The sequence below is a fragment of the Heteronotia binoei genome, chromosome 6 (assembly GCF_032191835.1).
Source record: "Heteronotia binoei isolate CCM8104 ecotype False Entrance Well chromosome 6, APGP_CSIRO_Hbin_v1, whole genome shotgun sequence".
Lineage (NCBI taxonomy): Eukaryota > Metazoa > Chordata > Lepidosauria > Squamata > Gekkonidae > Heteronotia > Heteronotia binoei.
This window is the reverse complement of record NC_083228.1, coordinates 140,282,281-140,302,215: the sequence shown is the minus strand read 5'-3', so window position 1 is coordinate 140,302,215 and position 19,935 is coordinate 140,282,281. Positions and strand designations below refer to the sequence as shown.

General features: G+C 49.6%; 1 protein-coding gene across 1 annotated transcript in view; it reads left to right on the top strand.

The window, feature by feature from the left end:
* Window positions 1–19,935, top strand: part of DIS3L2 (DIS3 like 3'-5' exoribonuclease 2) — a 419,389-nt gene that overhangs the window by 89,577 nt on the left and 309,877 nt on the right. The window contains 1 exon segment of the mRNA XM_060242825.1: window positions 6,294–6,395. Within this exon segment, the coding sequence (XP_060098808.1) occupies window positions 6,294–6,395 (102 nt within the window).

The window sequence follows — 19,935 nt, the reverse complement described above, 5'->3', positions numbered from 1 at the left end:
AACCGGGTTTGATTCTCCACTCCTCCACTTGCACCTGCTGGAATGGCCTTGGGTCAGCCATAGCTCTGGCAGAGGTTGTCCTTGAAAGGGCAGCTGCTGGGAGAGCCCTCTCCAGCCCCACCCACCTCACAGGGTGTCTGTCTCCTGAGAGCCAGTTTGGTGTAGTGGTGAAGTATGCAGACTCTTATCTGGGAGAACCGGGTTTGATTCCCCACTCCTCCACTTGCACCTGCTGGAATGGCCTTGGGTCAGCCATAGCCCTGGCAGAGGTTGTCCTTGAAAGGGCAGCTGCTGGGAGAGCCCTCTCCAGCCCCACCCACCTCACAGGGTGTCTGTCTCCTGAGAGCCAGTTTGGTGTAGTGGTGAAGTATGCAGACTCTTATCTGGGAGAACCGGGTTTGATTCCCCACTCCTCCACTTGCACCTGCTGGAATGGCCTTGGGTCAGCCACAGCTCTGGCAGAGGTTGTCCTTGAAAGGGCAGCTGCTGGGAGAGCCCTCTCAGCCGCACCCACCTCACAGGGTGTCTGTTGTGGATGAGGAAGGGAAAGGAGATTGTGAGCCGCTCTGAGACTCTGTCCTTGAAAGGGCAGCTGCTGTGAGAGCCATCTCCAGCCCCACCATCTCACAGGGTGTCTGTCGTGGGGGAGGGAGATAAAGGAGATTGTGAGCTGCTCTGAGACTCTTGAGTGGAGGGCGGAATATAAATCCAATGTTGTCGTCGTCTTTATTGTTCCTTTTATGGGAGCATCCTCACCTCTTGTGCCTTTAGAGATAGCTGTGACTGACTCCCTGGCTCATCTCCTCGGCTAACCTGTGATGCTCAACTGTCTTTTTTTTTTTTTTTGGTCTTGGTTTCCTGGGGGCTGCGGCCACAGCCTCTCCGATACGGTTGAAATTGAGATTTAACAGAAGAAACTGCTGGAAAGATCCCCCCCGTTGCTCTGTGAAATGGATGAGGACAGGTTCCAGTTTTGTTTTTTTGAAATGGAAGCCCATTTTGCTGATCCTTCTCATTTTCAGCCTTTGGCCAGCCTGCCTCCTCCCTTCCGTGGTGGACCTGGCCCGCTGTCCCTTTGGCCCAAGATCCATTTTCTCTCTCACGCCTTCTCCCACCCAGGCCTCATGTATCTTGTCCTTTTCGTACCTCTCACTGGATTTCATGCTCATGAGCGGCTTGCGATTCTTGGCAGCCGCTGATCCCTGCCGGCTTCACCAGGAGGCCGCCGAAGGCAACGACTTCTGCTCCCGCAGTGGAATCTCAGGACCAGGGTGCCTTCTAGGCCAAAGCTGGCCAAACTGCGGCTCGGGAGCCACATGTGGCTCTATCACACAAATTGTGTGGCTCTCAAAGCCCCCATCAACCTGGCTTGGAGAAGGCATTTGTTTTTTTTAAATCACTTCTCCAAGCCAAGCCAGCTGGTGGCTTGGAGAGTGCATTTAAAATTAAAGTCACTCCTTGCCTCCGTCTCCCCACCTATTTGCCTTCCTTCCTTCCTTCCTTCCTTCCTTCCTTCCTTCCTTCCTTCCTTCCTTCCTTCCTCCCTCCCTCCCTCCCTCCCTCGAGCCAGTTTGGTAGTGGTTAAGTCCGCGGACTCTTATCTGGGAGAACCGGGTTTGATTCCCCACTCCTCCACTTGCACCTGCTGGAATGGCCTTGGGTCAGCCATAGCTCTCACTGAGGTTGTCCTTGAAAGGGCAGCTTCTGTCAGAGCTCCCTCAGCCCCACCTACCTCACAGGGTGTCTGTTGTGGGGGAGGATGGTAAAGGAGATTGTGAGCCGCTCTGAGACTCTAATTCAGAGAAAAGGGCAGGGTTTAAATCTGCGGTCTTCTTCCTTCCTTCCCTCCTCTATTTTCCTTCCTTCCTCCTCCCCCTCCCTCCCTTCCTTCTCTGTTTTCCTTCCTTCCTTCTCCACCTCCCTCCCTCCTCTATTTTCCTTCCTCCTCTCCCTCCCACCTCTATTTTCCTTCCTTCTTCCTCCCCCTCCTCCTCTATTTTCCTTCCTTCCTTCTTCCTCCCCCTCCCTCCTCCTCTATTTTCCTTCCTTCCTTCTCCCCCTCCCTCCCTCCTCTATTTTCCTTCCTTCCTTCTTCCTCCTCTATTTTCCTTCCTTCCTTCTTCCTCCCCCTCCCTCCTCCTATTTTCCTTCCTTCCTTCTCCCCCTCCCTCCCTTCTCTATTTTCCTTCCTTCCTTCCTTCTCCCCCTCCCTTCTCTATTTTCCTTCCTTCCTTCTTCCTCCCCTCCCTCCCTCCTCTGTTTTCCTTCCTTCCTTCTTCCTCCCCCTCCCTCCCTCCTCTGTTTTCCTTCCTTCCTTCTTCCTCCCCCTCCCTCCCTCCTCTGTTTTCCTTCCTTCTTTCCTTCCTTCCTCCCCCTCCCTCCCTCCTCTATTTTCCTTCCTTCCTTCTTCCTCCCCCTCCCTCCCTCCTCTATTTTCCTTCCTTCTTTCCTTCCTCCTCTCCCTCCCTCCTCTATTTTCCTCTCTCATGTCTAGTGGCTCTCGAACAACTGACATTTATTCCATGTGCCTCTTACATTAAACAAGCCTGGCCATCCCTGTTCTAGGCTGTGGAGCCTTGTGAGCAAAAATTCTACTTCATGAGCTACTAGCCTTGAAGCTGTGAGCTACTGCATAAATTAGTTTGCTCCAGACAGGAGTCATTGCGTAGGAAAAGCGGTTTAGTTTAGTGAGCCCCCCCCCCGAGCCGAAGCAGGCTCGGGGGGGGGGCTCACAAACATAATACAGTAACAATTAAAGCAGCTGAATTAAACAATTGAAATAAACAATTTAAAACAATTTGGTGCTAATTCTGTATGATTTAGGATGCCATTCGGTGTTCTTAGACCTAATATCGTGGCGGTGGGCGTCTTTCAGTGAAAAGCTAACTGGAATAATACTGTCTTGCAAGCCTTGTGGAATTGGGCGAGGTCCCGCAAAGTTCTAACCGCCTCCCGACAGTTGGTTCCAGTTGCTGGAGCTCATTAGCACAACTCATTAGCATGACCCATTTGCATATGCCACACACCCTTGACATCACCAGGATGTGTACTTAAATTATATCAGCTCAGCATCTACCTTAAGATGCTTCTTGAATTATCATTGTCATATAATAAGACCTTACGCCCATCATCCTTTTTAAATTACTTTCTCCTGTGTGGCCACGGTGGCATCATGAAGATTTTCATCTGTTTGCTTTGTATGTTTTGGTTATTTCCCCCTTTTTTTTTGGCAGTGAAAAAACTACGAAGTTTGTCAGATCTCAGAGTTCAGCAAAATGCTCACAGGGGGTTTGAACTATGGAGCCCAGAAGCAAGTATTGGGGGAAGGGGTTAAAGAAAGAGCACAATAAAATTTAGAACAGGGGTGTCAAACTCATTTATTATGAGGGATTGATCTGACATAAATGAGGCTTTGTGGTGCCGAGCCATGTATATGTTCCTATTTAAGATTGGTAGTAAAGATATAAAATTTCTAAAGAACGCAAACAAACACAATTAGAGATTTTTTTTAAAAAAAAACCTTAAAAATAAAACATGCTTAAAACATTGTCATTAGTCTTAAAGGTGTTTTCTTTGTATTTTTCCCATGGGATTCAGGAAACTGGACGAAGGAAGCTCTGGCTCTTTCCTTCGTTCCACAGGGTATCAGGAGGGGAAGGAGCCTCAGCCAATAGAAGGAAGAGAGGCTTGGCTCAGTAGTTCTGTGCAATTGAGAGAGCCTGGCAAAGCAAGCGCTGCCTCTGCCCCCCTTCCTCCCCAAGGAAGGAGCCTCAGCCAATGGAGAAAATAGAGGTTTTGCTCTGTAGCTCATGTGCCATTGAGCAAGCCTTGCAAAGCAAGCTGTGATACAGAAGAAAGCAATAGAGAGAGAGATTTTGCCTCACTAACCTGTTACAGTTCTTTGAGGGGGTGAACAAATATGTGGACAAAGGGGACCCAATAGATGTTGTTTACCTTGGCTTCAGAAAGCTTTTGATAAAGTTCCTCATCAAAGGCTCCTTAGTAAGCTCGAGAGTTATGGAGTAAAAGGACAGGTCCTCTTGTGGATCAAAAACTGGCTAATAAATAGGAAACAGAGAGTGAGTGTAAATGGGCAGTCTTTGCAGTGGAGGACGGTAAGCAGTGGGGTGCCGCAGGGCTCAGTACTGGGTCCCTTGCTCTTAAACTTGTTCATAAATGATTTGGAGTTGGGAGTAAGCAGTGAAGTGGCCAAGTTTGCAGATGACACTAAATTGTCAGGGTGGTGAGAACCAGAGAGGATTGTGAGGCATTCCAAAGGGATCTGTTGAGGCTGGGTGAGTGGACATCAACATGGCAGATGAGGTTCAATGTGGCCAAGTGCAAAGTAATGCACATTGGGGCCAAAAATCCCAGCTACAAATACAAGTTGATAGGGTGTGAACTAGCAGAGACTGACCAAGAGAGAGATCTTGGGGTTGTCGTAGATAACTCACTGAAAATGTCAAGACAGTGTGCGATTGCAGTAAAAAAGGCCAACGCCATGCTGGGAATTATTAGGAATGGAATTGATAACAAATCAGCCAGTATCATAATGCCCCTGTATAAATCGATGGTGCGGTCTCATTTGGAATACTGCGTACAATTCTGGTCACCGCACCTCAAAAAGGATATTATAGCATTGGAAAAAGTGCAGAAAAGGGCAACTAGAATGATTAAAGGTTTGGAAGACTTTCCCTATGAAGAAAGGTTAAAACGCTTGGAGCTCTTTAGCTTGGAGAAACATCGACTGCGGGGTGACATGATAGAGGTTTACAAGATTATGCACTGGATGGAGAAAGTAGAGAAAGAAGTACTTTTCTCCCTTTCTCACAATACAAGAACTCATGGGCATTCAATGAAATTGCTGAGCAGTAGGGTTAGAATGGATAAAAGGAAGTCCTTCTTCACCCAAAGGGTGATTAACATGTGGAATCCACTGCCACAGGAGGTGGCGGCGGCTACAAGCATAGCTAGCTTTAAGAGGGGATTGGATAAAAATATGGAGCAGAGGTCGCTCAGTGGGTATTAGCCACAGCATATTATTGGAACTGTCTGAGGCAGTGAGGCTCTGTATTCTTGGTGCTTGGGGGTGGGGGCGGGCAAAGTGGAAGGACTTTTAGCCCCACTTGTGAAACTCCTTTTTTTTTTTGGCCACTGTGTGACACAGAGTGTTGGACTGGATGGGCCATTGGCCTGATCGAACATGGCTTCTCTTATGTTCTTATGTGACATGGAGTGTGGGACTGGATGGGCCATTGACCGGATCCAACATGGCTTCTCTTATGTTCTTATGTGACACAGAGTGTTGGACTGGAGGGGCCACTGGCCTGATCCAACATGGCTTCTCTTATGTGACACAGAGTGTTGGACTGGAGGGGCCATTGGCCTGATCCAACATGGCTTCTCTTATGTTCTTATGTGACACAGAGTGTTGGACTGGAGGGGCCACTGGCCTGATCCAACATGGCTTCTCTTATGTGACACAGAGTGTTGGACTGGAGGGGCCATTGGCCTGATCCAACATGGCTTCTCTTATGTTCTTATGTGACACAGAGTGTTGGACTGGAGGGGCCACTGGCCTGGTCCAACATGGCTTCTCTTATGTTCTTATGTGACGCAGAGTGTTGGACTGGAGGGGCCATTGGCCTGATTCAACATGGCTTCTCTTATGTTCTTATGTGACACAGAGTGTTGGACTGGAGGGGCCACTGGCCTGGTCCAACATGGCTTCTCTTATGTGACGCACGGTGTTGGACTGGATGGGCCATCGGCCTGATCCAACATGGCTTCTCTTATTTTCTTAATATATGTGTGTGATGGGAAGGTCTTTCAGTGGTTTTTATCCACGTAAATATGCTCTGTTGGGGGCCAAACAATTGGCACAGCCGTCACCCAGAAGAAGCACACCGGGTCAGTGCAAAGCAGACACACCTTCTTCCTCTCGCAATAGTTTATGTTCTTCTTCCTTACGTATCCTTAAGAGACCTTTAGCTGTCCCTCCTTGGTCAGTCACTAAATGCCAGGCTTTCAGCATTTCAAGGGGAGAATTAGATGTCTTTTCTTTTTTTCCAAAGTTTTTGCTTGCACTTCCAAAGTCCTCCTCCCCCAGGATCGGATGCTCCCTCTTCCCTTAGGTGCCAGCCTCTGAAAAGGGCATTCACGGCACAGTCGTTTCTGTCCCGGGCCGTGCCCTGCAGTGCCTTTTCAAGCTAAGCTGGCTCGCATCTGTTCCGGAAGCATTTTCCCTCTGGCCAAGAGCTGTTTCTTTATTTTGTTTTGGTCTTTCTCCCTAGGACGGTATCCGGGATATCTTCATTGACGGTGTTGTTGCTCGCAACAGAGCTCTGAATGGGGACATTGTGGTGGTGAAGCTGCTTCCAAAGGACCAGTGGAAGGTCAGTGCTTTGATCTTTCCCCCTTTTTGGGGGTTGTTGGTGGGAGGGGGGAAGATTAGCAGGCTCTGGGCTGAAAGGAGCATCTTTTAACATAGAGCTGGTAAGAAGAAGAAGAAGAAGAATTGCAGATTTATATCCCGCCCTTCTCCCTGAATCAGAGACTCAGAGCGGCTTACAATCTCCTATGTCTTCTCCCCCCACAATAGACTCCTTGTGAGGTGGGGGCAGATTTATACCCCGCCCTTCTCCCTGAATCAGAGACTCAGAGCGGCTCACAATCTCCTCTGTCTTCTCCCCCCACAACAGACACCCTGTGAGGTGGGGGCAGATTTATACCCCGCCCTTCTCCCTGAATCTGAGACTCAGAGCGGCTCACAATCTCCTATATCTTCTCCCCCCACAATAGACTCCTTGTGAGGTGGGGGCAGATTTATACCTCGCCCTTCTCCTTGACTCAGAGACTCAGAGCGGTTTACAATCTCCTTTCTCTTCTCCGCCCACAACAGACACCCTGTGAGGTGGGGGCAGATTTATACCCCGCCCTTCTCCCTGAATCAGAGACTCAGAGCGGCTCACAATCTCCTCTATCTTCTCCCCCCACAACAGACACCCTGTGAGGTGGGGGCAGATTTATACCCCGCCCTTCTCCCTGAATCAGAGACTCAGAGCGGCTCACAATCTCCTCTATCTTCTCCCCCCACAACAGACACCCTGTGAGGTGGGGGCAGATTTATACCCCGCCCTTCTCCCTGAATCAGAGACTCAGAGCGGCTGACAATCTCCTCTATCTTCTCCCACCACAACAGACACCCTGTTAGGTGGGGGCAGATTTATTCCCCACCCTTCTCCCTCAATCAGAGACTCAGAGCGGCTCACAATCGCCTCTATCTTCTCCCCCCACAACAGACACCCTGTGAGGTGGGGGCAGATTTATACCCCGCCCTTCTCCCTGAATCAGAGACTCAGAGCGGCTCACAATCTCCTCTATCTTCTCCCCCCACAACAGACACCATGTGAGGTGGGGGCAGATTTATTCCCCACCCTTCTCCCTCAATCAGAGACTCAGAGCGGCTCACAATCTCCTCTATCTTCTTCCCCCACAACAGACACCCTGTGAGGTGGGGGCAGATTTATTCCCCGCCGTTCTCCCTGAATCAGAGACTCAGAGCGGCTCACAATCTCCTATATCTTCTCCCCCCACAACAGGCACCCTGTGAGTTGGGTGGAGCTGAGAGGGCTCTCACAGCAGCTGCCCTTTCAAGGACAACCTCTGCCAGAGCTATGGCTGAGCCAAGGCCATTCCAGCAGCTGCAAGTGGAGGAGTGGGGAATCAAACCTGGTTCTCCCAGATAAGAGTCCGCACACTTAACCACTAAACCAAACTGGCTCTCAAAGGTGCAGTACTGCAGTCGGAGCCCTCTGCTCACAACCTGAGTTCGATCCCAGCGGAAGCTGGTTCAGGTAGCTGGCTCAGGTTGACTCAGCCTTCCATCCTTCCGAGGTCGGTAAAATGAGTCCCCAGTTCGCTGGGGGGAAAGTGTAGATGACTGGGGAAGGCAATGGCAAGCCAACCCCGTCAAAAGTCTGCCGTGAAAACGTTGTGAAAGCAACGTCACCCCAGAGTCAGAAACGACTGGCGCTTGCGCCGGGGGCTACCTTTACCTTTTTTAATCAAAGTTTTTTCATGGTTGCAAAATAATAGATTGTCATTCTCAGGAAGTAAGTTCCCAGGAAGTACCTTGTGAAGTCTGGTAGATAGGCGTGCTTTTCAGACTGGAAGCAGGGGAGCAAGCCGGTGGCTCTGAACACCCAAGCAGGGGTTGTTTTGTGGGAAAAAATAGGTGGTGGAGCTCATTAGCATATGCCGCCCCCCTCCAAGCCAAAAGCAACCCAATGCAAGAAAGGAGAGCCCTGGGCAAACGAGGCCTGCTTGGGCTGGCTAAAGATCTAGCCAGCCCAAGCAGGTTTCGCTTGCCTGGGGCTCTCCTTGGCTGCCCCCCCCCCCATAGTCAAAAGGCCAGAAAGTCATCCGCTGCCCAAAATCACATAAGAAGTGGAGAAAAGGTGGCGTGGACTTCTCCAGGGGTGAATGAGGGCTGCTGGGGGTGTGGCAAAGCTCCTGGTGGTTGGTTGGCTGCCCACTTTCTTAATCCAGGGATTGTTATGCATCTGCACCTACTCTTCAATGGATAAGGTAGGTGGGAAGGAGAAGGGGGAACCCTCAGAAAGGTTCAGGAGCTGTGCTCCTCTGAGCTTCTGCTGAATCTGAGGGCTGCACCCAAGGCTCCCAGCGGTCAGTGGAGCAGCTGAGAAGCCAGACCCAGAAGCTACAGTCATACGAGGCCGTGAGGGACCTCTTTTTCTCTAGGACTGGAAACTGCAGTACCCTATTTGGCCTGATGTAGTGGTGGTGCTATAACACCGCAGGGGAGAGCAGAACAGGAGTCCAGGGGCATCTTAGCACCATTTGTGCCAGGCCAAGGCTTTTGTAGGTCAGAGGTTGTTTCATTAGATGCACGTTCTGGAGCTCTGAATCATCAGAGCTGGAATAATTGGTGTTAATTTTCAAGGAGAAGGGCTGCAGCCCGGTGGAAGAGCCCCAGTCAACGGCATCTCCTGTTCAAAGGACCAGGTAGGAGGTGATATGAAGGACCTCTGCTTGGGACACTGGAGAGCCATTGCTAGTTGGAATAGACAGTACTGACCTTGATGGATGGATTCTCATTCGGTATAAGGCAGTAGGGGTGTGCGTTCGGTTCCGCCGAAACAAATACACCCCCGAAAAACAGCTGATTCAGCTGTATTTTAGCAGTATAGAGCCGAATCAGATTCTCTGATCTGATTCGGGAGCCGTATACTGCAGCTGCGAATTGCCGATGAAATTCGGAGGCTATTCGGCCCCATTATACCCTATGGGCCATTGAAATCAATGGCAAAATAGGGTATAATGAAGTGCGGTTGGGGGGCAGGGGGTTTGAGGTAGAGGCTCCAAATCTGCAGGGATGCTTCAGGAGACTCTCTCCTACAGAACTCCCAGGTTTCGAAAAGATTGGACCAAGGGGTCCAATGCTGTGGGCACTCAAAGAGAGTGCCCCTATCTCTCCATTATTCCCTATGGGCCATTGCAGTCAATAGCAAAATAGGTTATAATGAAGTGCGGCTGGGGGAAAGGGGGTTTGAGGTAGAGGCTCCAAATCTGCAGGGATGCTTCAAGAGACTCTCTCCTACAGAACTCCCAGGTTTCAAAAAGATTGGACCAAGGGGTCCAATGCTGTGAGCACTCAAAGAGAGTGCCCCTATCTCTCCATTATTCCCTATGGGGCCATTGCAGTCAATAGCAAAATAGGTTATAATGAAGTGCGGCTGGGGGAAAGGGGGTTTGAGCTAGAGACCCCAAATCTGCAGGGCAGCTGCAAGGGCCTCTCCCCTACGTAACCCCCAAGTCTCAAAAAGATTGGACCAGGGGTTCCCATTCGAGGGGCACCCAAAAAGGTCCATTTCTCCCAATGCTGGGGAAAAAGCAATCAGTCAGTTTTCCCACTGTAATAACCGTGGGAAAAACTGATTCTGGAGAGCAGAGGGTTTGAGGGAGAGCCCCCAAATCTGCAGAGCAGCTACAGGGGCCTCTCCCCCACAGGCAGTGCCATGTCCTCAAGCAGAACCAGTACCACCATGCTACTGCAAAATCAGTAGATTAGATCAAACTAGAGAATCTTTCTCATTCAAAAATTGGGGTGCAGGCTCTCACAAGGACTACTGCACAGAACCAGTGCGTTGAATGCACTACTGCCATGCAGCAGAGATGGGGCATGAATGTCCTACATGTCAAGCATCTGCCCACTGAAGCACAGCCCCCCAGAAGGAAATACCTGTGTGGAATCCCTCAACACCCCACTTGTTGTTTGTCACTGAAACTGAGCACTTGGGTTTTAAAAGAAACTGATGAAAAAACAAGGCTGATCTGATTCCTGCTGGTGGACCTCCTGATGGCGCCTGGTTTTTTTGGCCAATGTGTGACACAGAGTGTTGGTCTGGATGGGCTATTGGTCTGATCCTACATGGCTTCTTATGTGACACAGAGTGTTGGACTGGATGGGCCATTCGCCTGATCCAACAAGGCTTCTCATGTTCTTATGTGACACAGAGTGTTGGGCTGGATGGGCCATTGGCCTGATCCAAAAAGGCTTCTCTTATGTTCTTATGTGACACACAGACTGTCGAACTGGAGGGGCCATTGGCCTAATCCAACATGGCTTCTCTTATGTTCTTATGTGACACAGTGTGTTGGGCTGGATGGGCCATTGGCCTGATCCAACATGGCTTCTCTTATGTTTTTATGTGACACAGTGTGTTGGACTGGATGGGCCGTTGGCCTGATCCAACATGGCTTCTCTTATGTGACACAGAGTGTTGGACTGGATGGGCCATTGGCCTGATCCTACATGGCTTCTCTTATGTTCTTATGTGACCCAGAGTGTTGGACTGGAGGGGCCATTGGCCTGATCCAACATGGCTTCTCTTATGTTCTTATGTGACACAGAGTGTTGGGCTGGATGGGCCATTGGCCTGATCCAAAAAGGCTTCTCTTATGTTCTTATGTGACACACAGACTGTCGAACTGGAGGGGCCATTGGCCTAATCCAACATGGCTTCTCTTATGTTCTTATGTGACACAGTGTGTTGGGCTGGATGGGCCATTGGCCTGATCCAACATGGCTTCTCTTATGTTTTTATGTGACACAGTGTGTTGGACTGGATGGGCTGTTGGCCTGATCCAACATGGCTTCTCTTATGTGACACAGAGTGTTGGACTGGATGGGCCATTGGCCTGATCCTACATGGCTTCTCTTATGTTCTTATGTGACCCAGAGTGTTGGACTGGAGGGGCCATTGGCCTGATCCAACATGGCTTCTCTTATGTTCTTATGTGACACAGAGTGTTGGACTGGATGGGCCATTGGCCTGATCCATCATGGCTTTTCTTATTTTCTTTTAAGGTACAGAGAAGTGGGTATTGAAGTGAACTCTTTCTGAGCATCCCAGTACCCAAGGTTAGGTTGACGGTTCCTGATGAATCTTTGTTTCTTAGATTCGTCAGTGAAGCTAACAATACAGCAAGACCAAAAATGTGCACCCTAGTCAAGAATTTTTAATGCACATTTTGGCCTTGCCAATCCAGGAACAAAACCCAAATGCCAGAACTGTACAGGCACGTGTTGTGCTTAGAGCCCATAAATGCAACCGTAGGGGGAAGCAGTTCCAGGGAAAGCAGCCTAAGGGACTGTTATTGAAGAGCTTAATGAAAGGGTTGCTGCATTTTACAAGTTGGATGAACGGTGGCAAGGTTTGGGCACTACCAGGATACACTCCTCCTCCTCCTTCTCTTCCTTGTCCTCCTCCTCTTTGTCCTCGTCCTCCTTCTCCTCCTCTTTCTCCTCGTCCTCCTTCTCCTCCTCTTTTTCCTCGTCCTCCTCTTTCTCCTCATCCTCCTTCTCCTCCTCCTTCTCCTCGTCCTCCTTCTCCTCCTCTTTCTCCTCCTCCTCCTCTTTCTCCTCGTCCTCCTTTTCCTCGTCCTCCTTCTCCTCCTCGTCCTCCTTCTCCTCCTCCTCCTTCTCTTCGTTCTCCTCCTCCTTCTCCTCGTCCTCCTCGTCCTCCTCATTGTCCTCCTCCTCATCCTACTTCACCTCCTTGTCCTCCTCCTCCTCTTCCTCCTCCTCCTTGTCCTCCTCTTTCTCCTCCTTCTCGTCCTTTTCCTCGATCTCCTCCTCCTCCTCCTCCTCCTCAAACCTGGTCCTCTAGATTGGAGCAGATGGCTTTTACCCACTAAATCACGCTAGCTCTTAAGTGTTGTGCATAGGGAGGGGTCTTGCTATAGAATGCTTATTTATTTTATTTTTAATTGTATTCATTTGAAGTGTTTATTGTGGCTTACAAGATTGATAAAAATACATTTTATATATATATATAAAACCCAAAATTTAAAATCACAATTCCAGACTGCTGGCAAATGTAACAAAATGCAGTCCTAAATTAAACTGTCTTCAGCTGCCTCCTTACGAATGAAAGTGATGGGACCAGGTGCTCCCTTCTGGGGAGGTTGTGCCAGAATCGTGGGGTTGCTACTGAAAAGGCCCTCTCTTGTGCAGCCTCCAAATGAGCTGCTTTGCTTGATGGGACATTCAGGAAGGCCTCTGCCTGTGATCTTAATTCCTTGATTAAGACCATATAGGAGAAGATGGTACATGTGAAGCTTGTGAGAGCCAGTCTGGTGTAGTGGTTAAGTGTGCAGACTCTTATCTGGGAGAACTGGGTTTGATTCCCCACTCCTCCACTTGCAGCTGCTGGAATGGCCTTGGGTCAGCCATAGCTTTCGTAGGAGTTGTCCTTGAAAGGGCAGCAGCTGTGAGAGCTCTCTCAGCCCCACCCACCTCACAGGGTGTCTGTTGTGGCGGGGGGGGGGGGGGGAGGTAAAGGAGATTGTGAATCGCTCTGAGACTCTGAGATTCAGAGTATAGGAAAGGAAAAGGAAAGGTCCCCTGTTCAAGCACCAGTCGTTTCCGACTCTGGGGTGATGTTGCTTTCACAATGTTTTCATGGCAGACTTTTTACGGGGTGGTTTGCCATGGCCTTCCCCAGTCATCTACACTTTCCCCCCCCAGCAAGCTGGGGACTCATTTGACCGACCTCGGAAGGATGGAAGGCTGAGTCAACCTCGAGCCGGCTACCTGAAAACCCAGCTTCCACTGGGGATCGAACTCAGGTCATGAGCAGAGCTTAGGACTGCAGTACTTGCAGCTTTAACACACTGCGCCACGGGCCTCTTTCACCGTATAGGGCGGGATATAAATCCAATATCATCATCATCATCATCTTTCCATTGCTGTAGTAATTGCTGCGGATTTTGAGAGAATCTAAACCAAAGCCAGGAAGAGATCATTGCTACAGAAAATAGGAACATAAGAGAAACTGAGTTGGATCCGCACTGTGCCAAAAACCAGGTGTCATCAGGATGTCATCCGGTGGGGCCAGAACTCCAAAAGCCCTCCAACTCTTGCCTCCCAAGCACCAAGAATATAGAGCATCACTGCCTTAGACAGAGAGTTCCATCTATACTTTGTGGCTAATAGCCACTGATGGACCTCTGCTCCAGATTTTGTTCCAATCCCCTCTTGAAGCTGTCTGCGCTTGTAGCCGCCACCACTTCCTGCAGCAGCGAATTCTGCACGTTCATTAAAATAAAATAAAATAAAATAAAAGCATTGCAGCACAGACGATGTTTATATGTGCATTTTCCAATGGAGTTAATTTGGAATGTATATGATTTTCTCAACTCATAGAATCATTGGGTTGGAAAGTACCTCCAGGGTCATCTAGTCCAACCCCTTGCACAATGCAGGAAATTCAGAAGTACCTCTCCCCCCAAAACAAACAAACAAAAAAACCCCCCACCACCCTCCAGGATCCCTGGCCAAACTGGCCTGGAGAAAAAATTGCTGCCTGACCCTCCAGAGGAACCGGTTGGTCACTGTGTGAGACAGGAGGCTGGACTAGATGGACCTGCACTGGTCTGATCCAGCAGGGCTCTTCTGATGTTCTTACGAAGGCCTCGGCCTCTCTGCCCTGTTGTTGGTCCTCCAGAGGAACTGGTCGGCCACTGTGTGAGACAGGATGCTGGACTAGATGGACCTGCACTGGTCTGATCCAGCAGGGCTCATCTGATGTTCTTAGGAAGGCCTCAGCCTCTCTGCCCTGTTGTTGGCCCTCCAGAGGAACTGGTTGGCTGCTGTGTGAGACAGGATGCTGGACTAGATGGACCACTGGTCTGATCCAGCAGGGCTCTTCTGATGGTCTTATGAAGGCCTCAGCCTCTCTGCCCTGTTGTTGACCCTCCAGAGGAACTGGTTGGCCACTGTGTGAGACAGGAGGCTGGACTAGATGAACCCTTCCTGATCTGATCCAGCAGGGCTCTTCTGATATTCTTATGAAGGCCTCAGCCTCTCTGCCCTGTTGTTGACCCTCCAGAGGAACTGGTTGGCCACTGTGTGAGACAGGATACTGGACTAGATGAACCCTTCCTGGTCTGATCCAGCCGATATTCTTATGAAGGCTTCAGCCTCTCTGCCCTGTGGTTTGACCTCCAGAGGAACTGGCTGGCCACTGTGTGAGACAGGATGCTGGACTACATGGACCCTCACTGATCTGATCCAGCAGGGCTCTTCTTTTAAGTTTGCAGATGACACTAAATTGTTCAGAACCAGAGGGGATTGTGACGCACTCCAAAGGGATCTGTTGAGGCTGGGTGAGTAGGTGTCAACGTGGCAGATGAGGTTCAGTGTGATCAAGTGCAAAGTAATGCACATTGGGGCCAAAAATCCTAGCTATAATCCAAGTTGATGGGGTGTGAACTGGCAGAGACTAACCAAGATAGTGGTAGAGAACTCACTGAAAATGTCAAGACAGTGTGCGATTGCAATAAAAAAGACCCATGTCATGCTGGGAATTGTTAGGAAGGGAACTGAAAACAAATCAAGCATAGCCAGCTTCAAGAGGGGATTGGATAAACATATGGAGGAGTGGTCCATCAGTGGCTATTAACCACAGTGTATTGTTGGAACTCTATCTGGGGCAGTGATGTTCTGTATTCTGGGTGCTTGGGGGGCACAATGGAAGGACTTCTAGCCCCACTTGTGGACCTCCTAATGGCACTTGTTTTTGGGGTTTTTTTGTGGCTACTGTGTGACACAGAGTGTTGGACTGGATGGGCCACTGGCCTGATCCAACATGGCTTCTCTTATGTTCTTATGTGACACAGAGTGTTGGACTGGAGGGGCCATTGGCCTGATCCAACATGGCTTCTCTTATGTTCTTATGTGACACAGAGTGTTGGACTGGAGGGGCCACTGGCCTGATCCAATAGGGCTTCTCTTATTTTCTTATGTTCGTATTCCCTCAGACAAAACCCTCTGTGTTCTGAGCTGTTGTTGTCTTGTTTTCCAACTGTAATTGTTGGAAATTCTTCAGATGTGCCTGTGTTTTTGCAGTATGAGCCTCTAGTCTATCTAAACCTCATCATGAAGTTAGCAACCAAGCATTAGGTGGCTGGTAAACCAAGTCAGATTTGCTCTTCTGAACGTTCCCTTGCATCGCAATGTCAATTCTTTAGTGGGAGAGTTCAGGCTAAATTTTGCATCAGCGGTCTCACTTGCAGAGAATTGAATTCTGACTTAATCTTCCGGCGGGAGCGTCCTCTCTCAGAGGACGAAGGGAAGCACAGATGGGTGTAACTGATCTGTAAACCAAGAGAAAGCCAACATCCTTAATCTTCTGTTATGGCCTCCCCCCCCTCCCCATTGGTACGGATGTTAAACGCCACAGTTTATTTTCTTTGACAGCCAGCTTTTCTTGAAGCCATTTTTTTTTTAAATCTCAAGCTGCCCCTTCCAAGCCTGTTTCTAAACAGGGGTGCGTTACGCTGGATCGTTGTTGATCCGGGTTCTTACGTAACAGCTGTCCTTCTGGGTCTGTCTGCAGCTTGGATTCTTGTGGAACTAATTTTTCTCAGAATTGTGTTTGAGTTTTGTTGGGTTCCCCCCCCCCCCCTCATTTGAAGGATTAAGATGGCCTGTTTACAAGATAAGAACATAAGAACATAAGAGAAGCCATTTTGGATCAGGCCAATTGCCCATCCAGTCCAACACTCTGTGTCACATAAGAACGTAAGAGAAGCCATGTTGGATCGTGGGCATTCAATGAAATTGCTTAGCAGTCACAATCTCCTTTCCCTTCCTCCCCCACAACAGACACCCTGTGAGGTAGATGAAGATACTGGATTTATATCCCGGCCTCCACTCTGAAGAGTCTCAGAGCGGCTCACTGGATGGACTGGATGGGCCATTGGCTTGGTCCAGCATGGCTTCTCTTATGTTTTTATGTGACACAGAGTGTTGGACTGGATGGGCCGTTGGCCTGATCCAACATGGCTTCTCTTCTGTTCTTATGTGACACAGAGTGTTGGACTGGATGGGCCATTGACCTGATCCAACATGGCTTCTCTTATGTTCTTATGTGACACAGAGTATTGGACTGGATGGGCCATTGGCCTGATCCAACATGGCTTCTCTTATGTTCTTATGTGACACAGAGTATTGGACTGGATGGGCCACTGGCCTGATCCAACATGGCTTCTCTTCTGTTCTTATGTGACACAGAGTGTTGGACTGGATGGGCCATTGGCCTGATCCAACATGGCTTCTCTTATGTTCTTATGTGACTCAGAGTGTTGGACTGGAGGGGCCATTGGCCTGATCCAACATGGCTTCTCTTCTGTTCTTATGTGACACAGAGTGTTGGACTGGAGGGGCCTCTAGCCTGATCCAACATGGCTTCTCTTATGTTCTTATGTGGCACAGAGTGTTGGACTGGAGGGGCCACTGGCCTGATCCAACATGGCTTCTCTTATGTTCTTATGTGACTCAGAGTGTTGGACTGGAGGGGCCACTGGCCTGATCCAACATGGCTTCTCTTATGTTCTTATGTGACTCAGAGTGTTGGACTGGAGGGGCCATTGGCCTGATCCAACATGGCTTCTCTTATGTTCTTATGTGGCACAGAGTGTTGGACTGGAGGGGCCACTGGCCTGATCCAACATGGCTTCTCTTATGTGACTCAGAGTGTTGGACTGGATGGGCCATTGGCGTGATCCAACATGGCTTCTCTTATGTCACTTGCTGCCGAGAGGTGTCCTCTATTATGTGCTGAAGGTCACTGTTCACGTTCAGAGCCTCGGCCGCTTGCTTACTGTGGAAAAAGGTGAAGGTGTTTTTATTGCAAAACCTTACCGGGCTGTATCAGAACCTGTTTCTTGTGGTGTGGGGCGGGTGACTTTTAGAGGGAATCTAGGAGGACTAAGAGGACAGACTTGGTGTTCTACAGAACCACACCCATAAGCAGCAAGAAGCCCTATCCAAGTTTAGTTGGTGTTGGAATGAGATGGCTTTTGTGTTTGGGCCAGTGATAGTGAAGCCGTCTGGGGTTAATCATAGAATCACAGCATTGGGTTCTGTGGATTGTGAATCATAGCAGCACAGAGTTGGATTCTCCAGGGTCATTTATTCCCCCCCCCGCCCCCCACGCAATGCAGGAAATTCACAAGTGTCCCCCACACACCCAGTGACCCCTGCTGCAAGCCCAGAAGGTGGCAAACAATCAAATCCCTCCAGGATCCCTGATGAAATTGAACTGAGGAAAAATGCTACCTAGGGCTGAGGGGTGACAAGATAGAGGTTGTCAAGATTATGCATGGGATAAGGAAGGCAGAGAAAGAAGTTCTTTTCTCCCTTTCTCACAATACGAGAACTCATGGACATTCAATGAAATTGTTGAGCATTCGGGTTTAGAACTGATAAAAGGAAGTCCTTCTTCACCCGAAGCGTGATTAACACGTGGAATTCACTGCCACAGGAGGTCGTGGCAGCTGCAAGCGCAGACAGCTTCAAGAGGGGATTGGATAAGCATATGGAGCAGAGGTCCATCAGTGGCTATTAGCCACAGTGTATGGTTGGAACTCTCTGTCTGGGGCAAATGATGCTCTGTATTCTTGGTACTTGGGCAGGGGGGGGCAACAGTGGGAGGGCTTCAAGTGTCCTGACCCCACTGGTGGACCTCCTGATGGCACCTTGTTTTTTGGCCACTATGTGACACAGAGTCTTGGATTGGATGGGCCATTGGCCTGATCCAACATGGCTTCTCTTATGTTCTTATGGAACTCTCTGTCTGGGGCAGCGATGCATTGTATTCTTGGTGCTTGGGAGGGGCAACAGTGGGAGGGCTTCAAGTGTCCTGACCCCACTGGTGGACCTCCTGATGGCACCTGGTTTTTTGGCCACTGTGTGACACAGAGCGTTGTACTGGATGGGCCATTGGCCTGGTCCAACATGGCTTCTCTTATGTTTTTAGTTCTGGGGCAGTGATGCTCTGTCTTCTTGGTGCTTGGGGGGGCACAGTGAGAGGGCTTCTAGTGGCTTGGCTGCACTGATAGACCTCTTGATGGCACTTGTTTATTTTGGCCACTGTGTGACACAGAGTGCTGGACTGGAGGGGCCATTGGCCTGATCCAACAGGGCTTCTCTTATGTGACACAGAGTGTTGGACTGGATGGGCCATTGGCCTGATCCAACATGGCTTCTCTTATGTGACAGAGTGTTGGACTGGAGGGGCCACTGGCCTGATCCAACATGTCTTTTTTTTATGTTCTTATGTGACTCAGAGTGTTGGACTGGATGGGCCATTGGCCTGATCCAAGATGGCTTCTCTTATGTTCTTCTGTGACACAGAGTGTTGGACTGGAGGGGCCATTGGCCTGATCCAACATGGCTCCTCTTAGTTCTTATGTGACACAGAGTGTTGGACTGGAGGGGCCATTGGCCTGATCCAACATGGCTTCTCTTATGTTCTTATGTGACACAGAGTGTTGGACTGGATGGGCCATTGGCCTGATCCTACATGGCTTCTCTTATGTTCTCATGTTCAGATGATCACTTCAAGCCGTTTGATGAGCCCAGCAGGTTTCAGTCCATCTTGGTCTTTTGTTGCTTTCTGGACTTCGCTTTATTTGAAAGATTTCCCCCCCCCCCCCTTTGTGAGGTCTCGGTAGGCATCTTGGAACCTGTAACTGGAGCAGAGTTTCTTCACCCTCCCTCCTTGCGCCATCCTACAGAGCTGCTGCCAGAACTCTTAAAATCTGAAGCCAAGATCAAAAAGCACCGTTAATAGCTGTTCATCTATCTCTTGCAACTTCTTCCTGGTTCCTCCTTCCAGCAAATTCCACAGGATGTTGATCGTTCGCGGCCTTCACATGATTTCCCCACATCTGTTCAGTGCTTTGAGATCACGGCTTGTTAAAAAAAAAAATGACAGCGCTGTGACATTATGGTTTATAATAATAATGTAAGCGTTAGAAAACCCCCCTGGTTTCCTGCTCCAAGGAGCTTAACTTCTGACAGTGTAAGAAGCAGGCTTCAGATTCAGCAGGAGCTCACAGGAGTGCAGCTCCTGAACCTTTCTGAGGGTTCCCCCCCCTCCTCCCCACCTTCCTTGTCCTCTGAATAGAAGGTGCAGCTGCATAACAATCCCTGGATTAGGAGAGCGGGCAGCCAGCCAGCCACCAGGGGCTTTGCCACGCCCCCAGCAGCCCTCATTAACCCCTGGAGAAGCCCACACCGTCTTTTCTCCGCTTCTTATGTGATTTTGTGTGGCTTGCTGGCCTTCTTACTGGGGGGAGGCAGCCCAGGAGAGCCCCAGGCATGTAAGGCCTGCTTGGGTGGCTGGATCTCTAGTCAGCCCAAGCAGGCCTCGCTGGCGGGGGCTCTCCTTTCTTGGATTGGGCTGCTTTTGGCTTGGGGGGGGCAGCATATGCTAATAAGTTATGCTAATGAGTTCTGCCACCTATTTTTCTACAAACAACCCCTGGTAAGAAGCACCAGAAAAGAGAGGGAAGGGGGAAAGCAAGCAGCCAGGGAACAAAATGTCTCGCCTCCACAGC